General features: G+C 39.9%; 1 protein-coding gene across 1 annotated transcript in view; it reads left to right on the top strand.

The window, feature by feature from the left end:
• CLNK (cytokine dependent hematopoietic cell linker) overlaps nt 1–18,363 on the top strand; it is a gene marked incomplete at both ends in the record, with an annotated part of 105,721 nt that overhangs the window by 46,611 nt on the left and 40,747 nt on the right. The window contains 3 exons of the mRNA XM_082838133.1: nt 11,350–11,375; nt 11,590–11,609; nt 12,698–12,808. Of these exons, the coding sequence (XP_082694259.1) occupies nt 11,350–11,375; nt 11,590–11,609; nt 12,698–12,808 (157 nt within the window). The remainder of the gene's footprint in view (nt 1–11,349; nt 11,376–11,589; nt 11,610–12,697; nt 12,809–18,363) is intronic.

Raw genomic sequence — 18,363 nt, 5'->3', positions numbered from 1 at the left:
TTATGTGAAATTAATTACCCAAAATAAAAAAAGAGCAAAGAAATTCCTCCGGGAGTGCAAGAAAGACGCATCTTTCAGAGCTAAGTTAGTGCTGTCAATTTAATAAGGGTTGTTGGCTGATATCCAAGTAGCATAGCTATAAAATATAACTTCTTTAAAAGTAGACCCCAATGTAAACTGAAATCATAACTGCAGAGATGACCTCAGTGAAAGCAAGACTCACAGGAGTTGAGCTTGTAGGTTGCATGGAAAACTTCTTCAATAAGAGTTATTTCTTTATGTCTTCTTTTCCTGCACTTCCATAATTGATGGTTTTGTATTACCACCCAGAGCTCTAAGGTACTGTACAGAGAAAGGAGATGAAAAGGGGAAAAGTAATATGAATACCCCCATTTTTTGGATCAGGCATCTTGCTGGAAAATGCTTGAATGATTTATGTGTTTATTATAAAATTCTGTATTTTTGATGCAAACGCATTTTCAGATAATTTATTCATTCTCACAAAATGTCATAGAGAAAAACATATTGCGTGGTTCAGTAATGGCAGAATTTTATGGTGATATTTTTCATCAAGTTGAGCAGTTGTAGATTTATGTTAATGTACATTTCATATTATTTTTCTTGCAATCATATTCTGACATTATCTGGAAACTGTCAGATTTCAAGAATTTATCTTCCCTGAAGCTTGGTATTTTTCTTTTTTTTTTTCACTCCTAAAAATGGGTAAAAGTTTATTTGGAGGCAAAGTATGTATATAGTGTAAGTTGTTTATGATGAACCATTAATTAGCATTAACCACAGTTGCAGAAGAAATTGTCTCTTCAGGTAAAGATAGCTGTAATATTCAAAAATGGTGTGTCTTAGCTTCTTAATGCTGAGAATAAGTGAGCCTAAAATGAGTTTCTCTTTGCCTTCCATGTGAACCAAGCACTAACTCTAAACCAGTTTCCTTTGAGGTAAAAAGCATATCATATACAAGAATGAATTTATAATGAAATACAATAAACTATCCACGAGAAGAAGAAGGAGTTACGCATAGATGGCTAAACTCGGATATCCAGAAACATGAGCTTGGTTGAAAAGAAGCAAGATAGAATTCTACATAATGCTATCAAAAGACCTTTCTACTAGTTTGATTTTATTCGAATTTAGATGTCAAAGAGTTTAGAGTTAGTCTGGTTTTACCCCCTCATTTTATGCCAAGAAGCCTGGCAAGAGAAGGGGCTCACTCAAGGTCACAGAGCAAGCGGTCCTAGCCTGGACCAGAACTCAAGTTTTGTCAACTATGGCAATGTTTCCATGGTTTTACTATATATGCTAGTATCTAAAATTTTTTCTGCAAACTCTTCCTGTTCCCTGATTTCCCACTCATCCAAACGATGCAATTTTTAGTGCAAAAGACATGAATTGAGGGATGATACTGTCCTCTAGTGGCAGAACACGGCAACACAAAACATCACAAAAAATGGTGGAATTTGCCATCCTATAGATTATTTCCTTAACGAATGACAAGCTTTAGGCCCCAGGCCTAGAAATGATAAGAAATAAATTTAAGATTATTCTCCTACTATTTTAGATTTAAATTTATTTCAGACACAGCCAGTGGCTCAAAAGTGATAGAGGTCATATACCCTTATTTGGGAGCAAAAAAGAAAGAAAGAAATAAAAAAGAAAAGTGAGAGAGGCATTGATACAATATTCAGTTCAAAGCCAATGTTATAAATGTTGTAAAATCACTCATTAATGGAACTACAGGACAGTATTTTATCTCACCAACACACAGAGAAAAGAAAAAGCATTTGAGTAGCAAATACACTCTTCAATAGTGAAATATAAAGTAGCCACAATTAGAAGAATTGAAAACAAGGCAGTTACAACATCGTGTGATAACTGCCAGGGGAGAATGCCACTTCTATTCAAAATCACTTTGTGCCAGGGCATTGAGTCACAGAAGACCTTAGACCACGAGGAGTCCACAGTCTGGTCGGGTCTATACGAAGTGTTGTTGGAACTCAAAAAAGTACATACATACTTAATTTGGCCCCTGCAGAAGAACTGTGAATCCTGGGAAGGATTCACACAGCAACGGACATTGGGCTGAGGTGTGAGACAATGACCTCAGGGGAAATTAATTATGTTTGAGATGTAGCAGCAGCTAAAATATGGTTGCATGAATGTTAGATTTGGGGACAAGGAGACCTGCGTTCAAATCCCAGCATTACCACTTTCCAAATGTGAAATCTACAAGGAACGTAACCTCTCTAAGTTTGTTTCCTTATCTCTAAAGGGGAGGAAACGCACGTACATTGTAATACATCTGTCTGTTTTAAAGTTTATAACCAACGCAAATCCTATAGCATGGTTATTGACACGTGATGGACACTTGACAAAGGGATACTGAACTGAATTAATGGTTTCTGGAATTCATTCCTCCCTCTTTTACCCTCTGCCATTCTCCCTACACTGGAATGTATTCCTGCCTCTCTGTGTAGGCTGAAACCATCTCATGCTCTATCTACTTTGGTGTGGAGCATACACAATAAATCTGTTATCAATGAATATAAAAATAAGCTCCTCAATCACAAAAACCAAAGTTTACTAAACATTGTTTTCCTTACAGCAAACACATGGCACCGTGCTGAGCACATAGTGGATGCATGGTAAACACTAAAGTAACTCTAAAATTTAACCCATTTTAATAAAAGCGTATTAGATAAGCATGGCAGGCTGTCATAGGACCAACCAGAGACGAGCCTGTGATCCTCAGCCATGCGATCCCATTAGGTAGAGGCCCGCAAAAGGCAAGTCAAGAAGCCTGGCTGCTTCTGGCTCTGTCTCTGTCTGTGCTATGAATTTGTGAGTGCAAGTTCACGTGCCCGATGAACAGGAAGGCCAAACAAACTGAAACATAGGAGTTTGGAGCAGAAAAGAGTTTATTGCAGGGCCGTGCAAAGAGACTGGTGGCTCATCCTGTAAAAAACCTTGAGCTCCTAAGGGTTTCAACAAAGCATTTTTAAAAGCCAGGTGAGGGGGTGGGCAGTCACAGGGTATGTGATCAGCTCATGCACTGTTCTCTGATTGGCTGATGGTGAAGGAACAGGGCAGTGTCACAGGGGTTAATATTACCAGTCCTTAGGCTCCAGGAGGCCTGGGGGCTGTGTGCTCATAGTCATCAAGTAGTTAACATCTTCCGTGTGGTGCAGGGTTTTCACATCCGTAAAAAAAACTCAGGAAATGTGCATCAAATACACTTATCTATGTACTTCACAGAGAAGATAAAGCAGAGGATATGGCGGAAGGCCTGTCCCAGGAAGATCCCATAGGGTCCTGCTCCGTTACAAATTTAGGCAAATGATATTCCCTTACTGGCCCTTAATATCCCATCTATAGAAATATGGGAGAACACAACGGCCTCTAGCATTTTGTGAATCCATGGATATGGTCCATACATACAAATCCACCCACCCCACTGCCCATGTCATCGCCTCTGAAGCCTCAGTCCTTCCCTTCACCCTGCCTGCCCACCTTTCCTGAGACATCCAGGTCAGCGGAAAAGATGTCTCCTGGGCTTGTTTAGGAAAGATGCTTCTATCCCACATCTGTCACTAACAAGATGCAGCTGTTGACATACATGTTCCTAAGAAACTGCACTTTCCAACCTTATTTGAGGAACTGTTAAATCTGGCAGGTCCCTCCCACATCCTTGGCTTTGCCTAACTTAATCCCTCCCCACTCAATCCAAAGAATGGTTTCAGCAATTTACTGCTGGAATTAATTTCTGAAAGTTTCCACAGACGTGGAGAGGTTTCTCAAACAGGCCTTGTGAAATATGCACTAGCCACTTGGATCGTAAGTTGCTTCTTTGGACGCTTCCGCAATTAATCATCAGGACGTGAAATCCTAAAGGTTCACTTTTATACATCATAAAACTTTTAGACATAATAAATACGGCGACTGAGGCCAGGTTTTATCCAATTTTGTTCAGAGTCTATGTCTCTAATTACAGAACATTACACGGATGGTATGTTTCCAAAAGCGTTGATTGTGATGATCATATTTCATAGATAAAGGGTATTGCATATATTTAGCACAAACTGACTAGGAGCTAATTGAAAAACAAGTATCATTTTATTTAAGCTTGGCCATCCAAGGACCTGCACTTCATTATCTGCATTTTACAGACATGGAAACAAGCCCAGAACATTTAAATAATGTGCCCAAGATTACTCAGTAAGTGATTGAGGGGGGATTAGAACCCAACACGAATGATTTCAAAGATCCCATTTGTGACCACTCTATTGCATCATTGTCCCTTCTATCAAGAAACAAATTCTTGGAACCCACATATCTTCTCTTCCAACCATTTAAATCACAGATGAGGAAACCAAAGCTCAGAGAAGCCAAACAACTTGTACTAAGTCACGTGGCACATCAGTAGTAGCACTAAAACCAGATCACAAGCAGTGGTAAATGTGTAATATCCAAATCTCTGAAAAAAAGGTATGAGAACAAAGTTGGAGGACTGATGCTACTCAACATCAAGGCTTACTATAAAGCTCCAGGAATCAAGACAGTGTGGTATTAATGAAGGACTAGAAAAATAGATCAGTGGAACAGAACAGAGAACCCAGAAATAGACCCCCATAGAGTCAACTGACCTTTGATAAAGAAGCAAAGGTAATACAATGGAGCAGAGGTAGTCTTCTCCACAAATGGTGCTAAAACAATTGGATATCCACCTACAAAAATATAAATCTAGATACAGATCTTACACCCTTTGCAAAAATTAACTTGAAATGCGTCATAGACCTAAATTAAAAATCAAAACTATACAACTCACAGAAGATAGCATAGAAAACCTAGATAACCTTGGGTATGGTGATGCCTTTTTAGTTACAACACCAAAGACATGATCTATGATTGATAAGCTGAACTTGATCAAAATTTTAAAACTTCTGCTCTGCAAAAGACAATATATGAGAATAAAAAGACAAGCCACAGACTGAGAGAAAATATTTGCAAATGAAACATTTGATAAAAGACTATTCTCCAAACTATACAAAGAACTCTTAAAGCTCAACAATAAGAAAGCAAACAGCCCAATGGGGGAAAAAAAAAATGTGTCAAAGACCTCAACAGAGACCTCACCAAAGAAGACATACAGGTAGCAAATAAGCATATGAAAACATGCTCCACATCATATGTCACCAGGGAAATGTAAATCGAAACAATAATGAGATACCCCATCCATCTATTAAAATGGCCCAAATCAAAACACTGATAACAGCAAATGCTGGTGAGGATGTGGAGCAACAGGAACTCTCATACACTGCTGGTGGGAATGCAAAATAGTACAGCCACTTTGGAAGACAGATTGGCAGTTTCCTACAAAACTGAGCATACTCTTACCATGTGATCCAGCAATCACACTCCTTGGTATTTACCAAAGGAATTGAAATTTTATGTCCACACAAAAACCTACACACAGATGTTTATAGCAGCTTTATTCATGATTACCAAAAACTTGAAAGCAACCAAGATGTCCTTCAGTAGGTGAATGAATAAATAAAGTGTGGTACAATCCAGACATTCCACTGTGGAATATTATTCAGTGCTAAAAAGAAATGAGCTATCAAAACACAAAAACACATGGGGGAAACTTAAATGCATATTACCAAGTAACAAAAGCCAATCTGAAAAGGCTACATATTATGTGATTCCAACTATATGACATTCTGGAAAAGGCAAAACTATGGTGGCAGTAAAAAGTTCAGTGATTGCCAAGAGTCTGAGTTGGGGAGAGAGATAAATACATAGAGCACAGAAGATTTTTAGTGAAAATACTCTGTATGATATTATAATGATGAGTACATTATACATTTGTCCAAACCCATAGAATGTACACCAAGAGTGAGCCCTTAGGTAAACTATGGCCTTTGGGTGATTATGATGTATCCATGTAGCTTCATCCTTGGTAAAAAATGTAACATTTGGGCTAGTGATGTTGACTATGGGGGAGGTTATGCATGTGTGGGAGCAGGTGATAAATTGGAAATCTCTGTACCTTCCTTCCAATTCTGTTGTAAACTTAAAACTGCTCTAAAAAAAATAGTCTTTATTTTTTTAAAAAGTAATTATGCTCATCACAGACATATTAAAGAAAATATTGCATCTCAAAAACATAGTATGTACATACATGCATATATAGACCTATTATAAATTTTACTGATAAAAGGATGTATATAGCACACAGTTTTAAAATAATAGTAAAATATACAACACTCTATCATAAATTTTATATAGCCAATTGATTTTCACAGAGTGCTTTCACTGATTTTTTCTAAACTCTTGTATCTGCAGCCAAACGATGACTGCAATTGATGTAATTACATGAACAGCTTCTTAGCTGAGTCAGATGACAGTTTTTCAATATCAGAAGTATATTTCCTCAATTTTTCTCTTTTTACAATGTAATGCAACAACGTACAGACACAACTCACTTTTATATTTAATTTGCTTTGTCAACATTTTCTCCATCTCTTTAAGTATAGACAAGCAGTAAAGCAATAAATCAAACCCTAATTTGCAGCATTTGCCAATTTCCATGGTGTAAATACTTCCCCTACAGCAGAGTTCAAGCTACCAACATGATCATTGAACAGGTAGTTGGGAAGAGATACCATTTTTTAGTATTTCCATCATAGACACAGTAGAGGTAAATAACTTCAACAGCATAGATAAATGTGGTAGAATAACTAGGAAGTCATGAGTTTTGAGCAGATGCTACCTTTGTTTTTGAAATAACTTAAGTGTACATTTACATAATTATTTTTTAATAATGGCCGTGTTTAACACCTGCATGGCAAAATCTTGAAAAATTAACAACCAGCTCCTATAAGCTGGCACCAGTAATCCTCCCAGCCCCCCACCCCCACCCCGAAATGCCACATGCAGGTCTCGCGATACTCTAACTTCACAGAACCCTCTGAAGTTGAGAATTTGTTCATGACTTCACCCTACAAGTTATGGAGGTAATAGATTCTACAGCAATGCTGTGTTCAGCTCACTACATTATCTCCCAAGAAGCAATACATTTTTCAGCAGAAGTGAAAACTGCCTTACTGCAGACTGAAGAGCAAAATAAGGACACAGTCTCGGCAGATGGTGCTAATTACACATGCAGCCAACAGATGGCGAGCATGCCAGCCTCCTCCTAGTGAAAACTGCTTGACTGAATGTCAAGATGGGAACTATCTCGAATAACAACTGTTTGGGTCTTCTGATGGGACAGGGAATTTTTCATAGCATTTGGGGTATTTGTGTACCTCCTCAGGAGGGTCGATTGCCATTTTCCCTCTAATCTTCCATTACACAATAATACTAGTTACAGTGGGGATGCATTCAAAGCCATCACGTGAACTTCATCAATTCATTTATTCCACATACGAAGTCCCATGAAGTATGAGTAACCATGTCTCACTTTTCCAGATGAGAAATTGCAACCGTTCCTCAATCCATTTGTTTATTTCATTAATATTTATTGAGATCCTGCCATGACCCTACCCACAGTAGTAGCAGAATCAAGGTTCAAACTCAAGAAACTCAGCTCCAAATCTCATCTTCTTCCAGTATGTCAAATACCTGAGTTGTTATTACTTACTTGAACAAGCCCCACCCCCGCAAAAAAAAATATGGTTGAATTTTATCTGAATTATTATCAAAGCTGTATGACAGTATGACAAGTTATTTCACCTGTTTGATCTAGTGTTCTCCCTCGTGGAGTCCCTGAAGTTCGTTTCTACCTCTTAGTCTATAACGTTTCAGTTATCTAAGCAATAAATAAGAGAAGCTCATGGCATAAATTACTGCTGTTAGATATATTTGACATAGCTGAAGGCTTCAGGATTTTTGATATTGCATATAATATCAGAAACACATTTTAAAAAATATTTTAAACATCTTTATTGAGATACAGTGCACATACTATAAAATTCACTAATTTAAAATGTACAATTCAATGACTTTAGTATATTCATAGAATTCTGAAACTATCACCACAATCTAAGTTTAGAAAATTTTATCACCGAAAAAGAAAGCCTGTATCCATTAGAAGCCGTTCCTCAACCCTTGCCCTTCCCCAAGAAACCACTAATATACTTCCGATCTCTACGGGTTTGCCCATTCTAGATTTTTAAAATATAAATGAAATCATCCAATATGTAGTCTTTTGACTTCCTTCATTGAGTACAATGTTTTAGAAGTTCATCCATGTTGTAACATGTATCAGTACTTTATTCCTTTTTACTGACAAATAACATTCCATAGTACAGACATACTTGTTTATTCTTTCATCAGTTGATGGACATTTGGGTGTTTTTTTTACCTTTTGACTTTTACGAATACTGCTGTTATGAAAATTCATGTACAAGTTTTTGTATGGATGTATGTTTGCATTTCTCTTTGAGTATATACCCAGGAGTGGAATCTGCATACACAGATTTTTTTTAACCTTTTTTTTTTTTTTTTTTTTGGCTATGTTGGGTCTTCATTGCTGCGTGCAGGCTTTCTCTAGTTGCGGCGAGCAGGGGCTACTCTTCGTTGTGGTGCGCATGCTTCTCATTGCTTTTCTTGTTGCAGCGTGAGGGCTCTAGGGCACGTGGGCTCAGTAGTTGTGGCTCACAGGCTCTAAAGCACAGGCTCAGTAGTTGTGGCACACGGGCTTAGTTGCTCCGCGGCATGTGAGATCTGCCTAGACCAGGGATCAAACCAGTGTCCCCTGCATTGGCAGGTGGATTCTTAACCACTGCGCCACCAGGGAAGTCCCCACACACAGTTTTTAAATGAAGGGGATACTAACTGATGCCAGGGAAAACCTTACATTATAATGAAGGCACACGACTCACAGACGGTGTAGGGAAAAGATGCACCACCGTTAAGGCAAAGTTCTCACCACAGCCTACAAGACCCTGTGTGATCTGGGCACCCCTCCACCACCACCGTGGGGACAGTAGTGCCCCTTTGTGCTCATCCCACCTCTGAGTCTTTGCACTTGCTGCTCCCCCTGTCAGTGATACTCTTGCCCAGGTGTTCATATGGTGTGTTCCCTCACTTTCTTCAAGCCTCTGTTCTCATCACCTATCCACAAAGGCCTTCTGGGGTCTGTCTGAAAAATAGTAGCCCCGTCCGCCATCTCTCACTCACCCTACTTCATTTTTCTTTGTAGCACCTGTCATCACCTGACATCATATACTTTTGTTTATTTCTTTTCTATCTCCTACCACTGGAATGTAAGTTTACATGAGAATAGCAACTTTTTTTGACATTATATTCCCCAAAACCTACATCAATAAATGTATTAAAAATGAATCCATGCCTGACATACACTACAGCCTCAATAATAAGTAAATGAATAAAAGCAAGAGAGATGTCCTTTTCTAAACTCACAGTCACTGAAGCAAATGGGATACATATCTCTGAAGCAATAAATGGAATGTTCCTATCGAATTCCAGATGCTCAGTCTTTTTATTGAATTTTTTTTCCAGTGAATTGAATTGATCCCCAATAGTTATAGTGGTAGCTATGAAAAAAGATGTCTTAGACAGCCAACATCTAGCTTCACAGGGAAAGTCATCAGAATAAGCCATAAGGTAGTTCCACAGGGAGCTCTACTGCTGAAGCCAATGCACAATAAAATGAGGGCAAGTTAGTTTTGTTTTCTAATTTCATGCCTTAAAGAAGCATCCTGTGGCCTAAGTTTTTTAGTAATATCATTGAAATAACCAAAGATCTAACATCAACTAGGTGGCCACAGTTGCTGAAATACGTTCTGGGTCATATTTTGTGTTTTTACAATGCCTGGAACATCTACGATTCATGTCTTCCATCAGTGTTTGAATTCATGCAGAGAAGTCTATCCTATCTGTTTAAAAGTGTTTTCCAAGAACAAAATAGGGAGAATGGTAATTTTGTTCAATGAAGTAGTTATTTTTAGACCTGGAAGAACCCTTAAAATCATCCAAGACAGTATATGTTGTGTTGTGCTGTTTTTGGCCAGCTGGACCTTTCCCCAAAAGAAATCTTAAGAGGAGATCCAGTGGGAAGTGAGTGGAGGCAGAGTCCCGCCAGTGACATGGGGTGATGAACCAGAAACCAGCCGCCCCATCCTGCAGTCCTGCAGTTTCCTTGGGAGTCCCCAGGGGGACCACAATGGACTCTTCATAGCAAAGTTAAAAAACACAGATTTAATCCAACCTTGTTGTCTCACAAATAAGGAAAGGAGGCTCAGCCAGTGCTCAGTTGAGTTTTAAGTCTCCTACAATAAGATACAGACATTGTCTCACTGACTCCTCCCACCCTCTATAAAGCAGCATTTATTAGGTCACATCCATTTTTACAGATAAGTGAGCATTGCTTCCTCAAAGAGCTTTTTCTGACACCCCAGACTAACTTAAGTCTCCTGTGTGTTCCTTCAATACCATGCCCTTCTCTTCTTGAAATTATCATCATGATTTTAATAGTGTTTTCAGTGCATGTCTACCCTCTTAGTTATAAGCCCTATGGCAGCAGGGACAGTGCCTCTCACCTTTCCAATTATGTCCCCAGAACCTGGAACTTGGCCTGTAAACAGAACAACTGTAAACACCTTGAGGAGAAGGATCGTGTTGTATTTGTCTTTTTTACCCCTAGTGCCTGGTCCTGTGCACAGTTCAGAGTAGCAGCTCAATAACTGTCTTTGAGTAGAATTGAATTGTGGAAATAAAACTACCTAGAAGTTGGGAAAATCCTTTCCGGGCCTCATTCAGACTGTTCTAGGATTGGGTGGTCTTGGGCAATTGTCCTACCGAGTTTGTCCTTAACTTTATCATTCGTAAAATAAAACAGTTGTTTTCTGGCGTCTTAGAAAACCCTTCCATCTGGAAAATTTCGTGATGCTATTTTCCTCTGCTTGGAAATGTCCGATGAAGGTGTGAGGCAGGGACTTGAATTAATAAGATGACTGTATATATAAAAGAATGTTAATCAAGAGTTAATGGTTAAGAGAGGACCTTAGGGGTCACACCACATGCCATGAAATCTTCATTCTACAATTTACTAACTGGGGGACTGGAGGTGAGGTACTTAACTTCCCCACACCCCAGTTTCTGCATCCAGAACAAAGGCAAGCATTGAATGAGGTCACATAACTAACATATTTAGCATGGTGCTGGGTATCTAATAAGAGCTCAACAAATGTTCATTGGCGTTATCACCAAAATTATTCAAAGAGGAATGATTTCCATTTAACCATAGGTGAAAATAGCTTGTTGACATTTTCCATAAACTCACTGATGTCCCTTCTTATGTTTTAGGAGACAAACCCACAAAGGGAAACAAGGTAAGAAAAAGCATTGAAATGCATTTGTTACCCACCCTTTGTTTTAGACGCATAGGAATATGGACAATGTGAAAGCTTAGGTGGCACTTGAAATATATAACCTAGAAGTTTGGTTGGGATTTGTCATGTCTACCTGTAAACCAAAAAATCACTAACCATTTAGCTCTGCTCAAAGAACCAGGACTTTAATTTCTGATTCTCTTTCCTTTTGCAGACTCCTTTACCACCTCCTCGGTAAGACACTGAAAATAGAACTTTGTTTTGCTATATACTTAAATGATTAGTTCTATAATTTGAGAAAGAGAAACACAAACATCTGATACTGAAAGCTGATGAGTTGGTCAATGAACAAGATTAAATAAGCCTCATTCATCCCTTTAATCATTCATTCATTCACAGTCATCTATTCAATCTACCTCCACTTATCGATCTTTAATGAATGCCTTGCTTCCCTGCTTCCTGTTTCTTTCCCTTTGTTTAGTACAGAAATCTCTCCTTCCTTTTAGTACAGAAATCTGCCAGAGAGTCCTGGCACTGGGAAATGCCTTCAAGGGACCTAGAGTACATAAGTATATAATCATATAAGTATATATATATTTATATATATAATACATATACAAATGCAAATATTATTATACTTATATATATGGAAGCAAAAGCAACAGACTTGATTTCTTAGGCTCTGAGTTAGTCACTCTGTTGTTCTGCTTGGGCCCGTGAGGACCTCCATCACAGCACTTACTTCCCTGGCTGGTCATCTTCTCACCACTTCTCTCTCTGCCCTCCCAGAGGGAAGCATCTTGAGCCAAGGACTGTGTCTTTTTCCTTTCTGCATCTCCAGCATCTACCAACAGTGCCCGATACACTTTGTGAATGAGTGAGGGCATGGGTGAATAAATGGGTGAGTGAGGCACCCATTGACTTTGGAACATTTTCCTATTTCTTTGGGGAGATTCAAAAGCTCATGTCTTCTAGTCTGGAGCGAAGGAAAGGCTGTAATCATATTTTTACTCCAGGCCTCCTAAAACTTCAACAGATGGCAGATTGATAAAGCTATGACACCCTATAGAAAAGTACATAACACTCTAAAAAATTGAACCAGACCAAAGGGCAAGTTGCAAGGAGAGAGATTTAAGCTGATTAGAAGAATGAGTATTCTGACATTCGAAGCTCCCTGTAGAGAGCTGCCACCCCCCGCCCCCAAAACTGATGTTTCCAGCCCAAAGCTGAGGGCACAGCGGGCAGGGCTGTGTGAATTCCAGGTCTGAGGAGCCATCTGTGCAGCAAACCTTCTCAGGTCCCCACTGTGACTCTTCACACAGGCCGCCCATCACTCTTCCAAAGAAGTACCAGCCCCTGCCCCCTGAGCCGGCGAGCAGCAAGCCACTCTTCCCTCAGAGGTGCACCTTTGCCGAAGTCCAGAGAGAGTCCAGGTGAGAGTCTTGCTGTTGCTGGTGGTGAGATGACCAGGGAACGGGTGGGCAGGGGGAAGAGAGCAACAATAACCAAACCAGTCGCCTCTCTAAATGGGCTGCCCAACGTGGTGGGGACAGCCATCCCATACCTTGAGGGAAAGCACCTCAGAAACCTGTAGTTTGACTCCTTAATGGAAAATACACCTTCTTTGTAATAAAATCAGTTACTGGAAGAATGGCTCACTTACGATGTGAATTAGTTATTAAAGAAAATGTTATCATTGCCGGAACTGAAAGGGGTTCAGACTGTATGAGGACCAATATCGGCACGCAGCTTCCCATCTCCCAGGCCGGAGAAGTATAACCGCGCACGTGAAAACCCATTTGTCAAAAACGTGATTGCCTTTTTGACAAAGAAATATAAAAAAATCCAACCCTCTGGTATTAAGTGCTGATGCCAGAGCCCCGCTCCCAAATGTATGGGGCACCGGGCAGCCGAGCAGCCAGCTCTGATCAAAAAATGTCACAAACACGAAAGGACCTCTTTTTCTTTTCCCCGAGAGAGTTTAGATTTCCAAAATCACCTTATTTTAGAAGTCAGAACATAGACTTGTGTTTCCCTCGTGTTGCTGCCCAGAGTGAGGGATGCTTTCTGACTGCGAGCTTGGATCAGCCGGTGAGGTGCAGGGCACTATTTCGTCCGTGAGCATTTCTCGTGCATACAGAAATTCAAAATATCAGGCACATTTGGCACTTCTGTGGAAAACCCTTTCATCACTGGTTCTGATGGCGGAACGTAAAAGAGCCGAAAATGCCATTTCCCCCTTAGTTTTTTTGGCAAATGCCTCTTCCCTTTCTGTCCTTTAGAAGCCCACACAAACATACATCTTCCATGCAGAAACCTCTCCTGCTCTTCCTCGTGCAATTTCCTCTCTCCCCTGTCCCCATCTCAAAACGCAGGTTCTCCTTCTTATAAACTAGCAGAGGAAGGGCAGTGGTTCTTAACTGGGAGCGGGGCGGGGGAGTGGGGGGTGGAAATGTCTTTGCTCCCAGGGGAGTTCGTAGTGTCTGGAGACATTTTGTCGTGACAGCTTGGGTGCTGGGGATGCATCTAGTGGGTAGAGGCCAGGAATGCCGCCAAACACCCTGCAGTGTGCTGAACTCCCCCAGAACAAAGAGTAATGAGACCCAAAAGGTCAGTGGGCCAGAGGCTGGGAAACTCTGCCCCAAGGCAAATGACTTGCTTCTCTAAGCCCAAGGCTTTTCTCAGCAGTAAAGTGAGGTTAAGAATAATGCCTACTGCCTACCTCCTGGGCTGACGTGAGAATTAAATAAGATGATTTCTATCAAGTGCTTATCAGTACCTGCCTAGCACATATTTATTACCAACATGTGTTACAGTTACTACCTTGAGCCATTTTCTATTGGTGCCTTTGCCACCGCATATAATATATTTGGAAAGAAGTCTGTCCCTTTGACCTCAAAAGGAGGGGCTCACTCACTGCAGTATGCATATGTCCTAGAACCCCGCGAGGCAGTTTCCAGAGGGTCTGAGCCAGACCAAGAGTCACCAGATTTCCTCTCTTTTGATTTCTGTTTTCAAAGAATGAGTGTCTTGGAAACAACAACAGTAATAGAACATCATCTGAATTGGAAATGTGAAATGCATTGTCCCTAAAATTCCTGACCAAGTCGTCTAATATGACAAGAACTGGCCCAAACTCAGAGAAGGAGATAGAAAATAGGATGGGGCTTCCCTGGTGGCGCAGTGGTTGAGAGTCCGCCTGCCGATGCAGGGGACACAGGTTCGTGCCCCTGTCCAGGAAGATCTCACATGTCGCAGAGCGGCTGGGCCCGTAAGCCATGGCCATTGAGCCTGTGCATCCGGAGCCTGTGCTCCACAACGGGAGAGGCCACAACAGTGAGAGACCCGCGTACTGCAAAAAAAAAAATAAGAAAATAGGATGAATAAATATCAAAGATGATGAGGTTGTTCAGTGTGGAGAAGAGAGGGTTTTTATTTTCTTTCTATTTCTTTACATTGGAAAGAGTAGGATGTGGGAACCCAGCAGGACGGGGTTTGGATCCCTGCTGAGCCACTTCTGGCTGTAAAATTTCAGGAAGCTCTTAAACAGTTCTGAGTCCTGCTTTCCTTATTGGTAGAAAGAAAATAACCAGCCCCATGAGATAGAATTGTGGTGAGGAGGTATGTGATTTTTCTAAAGTACTAGGATAATATCTGTCACAGCATAGGAAAGAAGAAAGAAAAACACTTAAACAGCATCTCCCATCTGTACCTGACAGAATTAGGCACCATAACCCTATTTTGTCTTGAAATAGAAGCTATAGATTCTAGGGCAATGTTTCTCATCCTGGCTTTACATTGAAATAATTAGGTACACTTTTTAAAAAGTACTGTTCTCCAGGATCTGTTTTAATTGAGAGCATCACTATAGGGCATTAGTATTTTTCAAAGCTCCCCAGATGAATCTGATGTACATCCAGGGCTAGGCGCCCAGAGGGGCCCAGATTCTAGGGATATTTCTGCCACTCAAGCTTCGAAGGTGCTTAGGCCTTACCTGTCTGTGTCCAAGCTTCTAATGTCTAAAATAATGCTCTCCAGATCTCCAGATGAGCCCCTCTGCTGTCTGGATCACACCAGCCTACTGTCAGCCATGTCAGTGGTGTTGGAATCTTTAGACTTTCATGTTTTGTAACTTTGCAGTGTCTCTAGTTGTAGTTTACAGTGTTTAATCATTCTTAGATGTGATGAGAGCTGTGCTGGGTCTCTTCACCAGAGGATAGTTACATTTCATCTCATTGAATCCTTTCTGCAGCCCAATAAAGTATGATTTTCTAAGGCTTGGAAAGGCCAAAGTGCCCAGCCCAGTAGAGGCATATAATAAGAACCTGGTAAAAATCACTTCCCTACCCACTGGGCACAAAATGTCATTAAGATTCAGAGAAGTTAGGTGACTCGGTCAAAGTTATAGGGTTGGTATATGACTGTTGAGAGGGCAAAAACATGCAAAGCCCAGTGCAAGACACTGGGAATGCCACGAGGACTAAGAGAGCTTTGCTTTATTCTATTTTATTTTATTGTTTAATTTTTATTGGCATATAATTTATTTACAATGTTGTGTTGGTTTCTGCTGTACAGCAAAGTGAATCAGTTATACATATACCTATATCAACTCTTTTTTTAGATTATTTTCCCATATAGATCATTACAGAGTATTGAGTAGAGTTCCCTGTGCTATACAATAGGTCCTTATTAGTTATATATTTTATATACAGTAGTGTATATATGTCAATCCCAAGCTCCTAATTTATCTCTCTTCCCCCTTTCCCGCCTGGTAACCATAAGATTGTTTTCTACATCTGTGACTCTATTTTTGTTTTGTAAATAAGTTCATTTGCACCGTGTTTTTTAGATTCCACATATAAGCAATATCATATGATATTTGTCTTTCTCTGTCTGACTTACTTCACTCAGTATGACCATCTCTAGACCCATCCACATTGCTTCCAATGGCATTAATTCGTTGTTTTTAATGGCTGAGTGATATTCCATTGTATATATGTACCACATCGTCTCTATCCATTCCTCTGTCAATGGACATTTAGGTTGCTTCCATGTCCTGGCTATTGTAAATAGTGCTGCAGTGAACATTGGGGTGCATGTATCTTTTCGAATTATGATTTTCTCTGGGAATATGCCCAGGAGTGGGATTGCTGGGTCATATGGTAGCTCTATTTTTAGTGTTTATAAGGAATCTCCTTACTGTTCTACATAGTAGCTGTACCAATTTACATTCCTACCAACAGTGTAGAAGGGTTCCCTTTTCTCTACACCCTTTACAGCATTTATTGTTTGTACATATTTTCATGATGCCATTCTGACTGGTGTGAGGTGATACCTCATTGTAGTTTTGATTTGCATTTCTCTACTAATTAGAGATACTGAGCATCTTTTCATGTGCCTTTTGGCCATGTGTGTGTCTTCTTTGGAGAAATGTCTGTTTAGATCTTCCACCCATTTTTTTGATTGGGTTGTTTGTTTTTTTTGTTATTCAGCTGCATGAGTTGTTTGTATATGTTGGAGATTAATCCACCTGATAGAGAAATGAAAATAGAAACAAAAATTTTAAAAATGCAATCTAATTAAACTTAAAAGCTTTTGCACAACAAAGGAAACCATAAACGAAACAAAAAGACAACCCACAGAATGGGAGAAAATATTTGCCAACGAAGAAACCGAGAGCTTTGCTTTAAGAGAGGTTTCAATTCATTTTTAGTTGAGCCCATCTAGGTAGTCAGATGGCCGTTACTAATGACCACATGTGAATGACCACGTGAGGCTGCTGTAAGGTTCACTTTCCATGAAAACAGAAAGAAGATTGGAGATCTGAGCTTCTTTGGCCAACGCAGGAAGAATAGTGCCCGCTGCCTTCCTAACAGCTGCTCCCTAGGCCCCTGCGATGAATCGCCCTCCCTGGGAGGCTGTGATTTACGTCCAGGGATCAACTGCATCAGTGAAGACAGCTGCAGCCTTACAATTGGCCGTGCTCACTGTGGATGACAGTGGTGGTCCCCGTTATTGTGTTTCAGCCCCCATTGGTCTCTGCCAGCTCTGCCCTTCTCTATTTTATAGCTAAGTCTTGACTTCACAAAACAATTGCTGAATTGAAGCACCTCAGTTAAGGAAAACATCATTTAGAACATTCATTTACAACTTGAAACTAGGAGAGAATGTTGACGTTTGGGGAATGTTGGTTAGACATTCTCAACCACTTATGGGTCATTATTATGATGTACTTTATATATTTTGTCAGCTTTTTTTTTTTTTACTTAAATAGATGTATTTAAGAGGGAAACATATCATCACCATAAACAACCACAACATAATTTCAGAGCAAAACTTTCAGCCTGGGGGAGGTTTTCTCTGTTAAAAGGAAGAAAAGTAAAGTTAGAGTGATGTTTAGGATATACTAACTGCCACATGGAAACTGTCTCCTTGACGTAATTAGAAAGAAGAAAAAAAAAAGTTTCCAACTATGTATCCATTGTAATTTGAATACCATGGTCCATGCACCAAATAAAACTCACCCTGAGAAATCATGAGAGCAATCATCATTTGCTGTAGGTCTAGCTACACATGGCCCACTTTAGAGTCCTCAGCGCTGTGCAAAAAGCAATGCTACAAACCTTAATTTTCTGATGAGGACATAGAACTGCAGACTGGTCATCGAGCCATGAAATTTCCTTTCAACTTCAGCAAATTCAGTGGCCCAAGGTGGGGGATTCAGCCAAAATTTAAATAAAGTGTGTGATATTTTACCAACAAAACACTCACTTGCCTAACTATGGTTTTACCTTTTCAACTAGTAATGCTGACACTGCATCAGTTCAAGCAACCTTAGTGGCAAAAATGCATATTCTGATGATTTGGGTGGTGGAAAAAATCATTATACATATCAAGAAACCATAAAAAGAGAGAAAGTATGGACTACAAAGAAGGTAGACAAATTCACACTCATGAATGGAAACTATTGATTTTAAAGTGTAAACTT

The sequence above is a fragment of the Leucopleurus acutus genome (genome assembly GCF_964270905.1).
Source record: "Leucopleurus acutus genome assembly, chromosome: 4".
In the NCBI taxonomy this organism is placed as follows: domain Eukaryota; kingdom Metazoa; phylum Chordata; class Mammalia; order Artiodactyla; family Delphinidae; genus Leucopleurus; species Leucopleurus acutus.
This window is presented reverse-complemented; position numbering and strand designations above follow the sequence as displayed.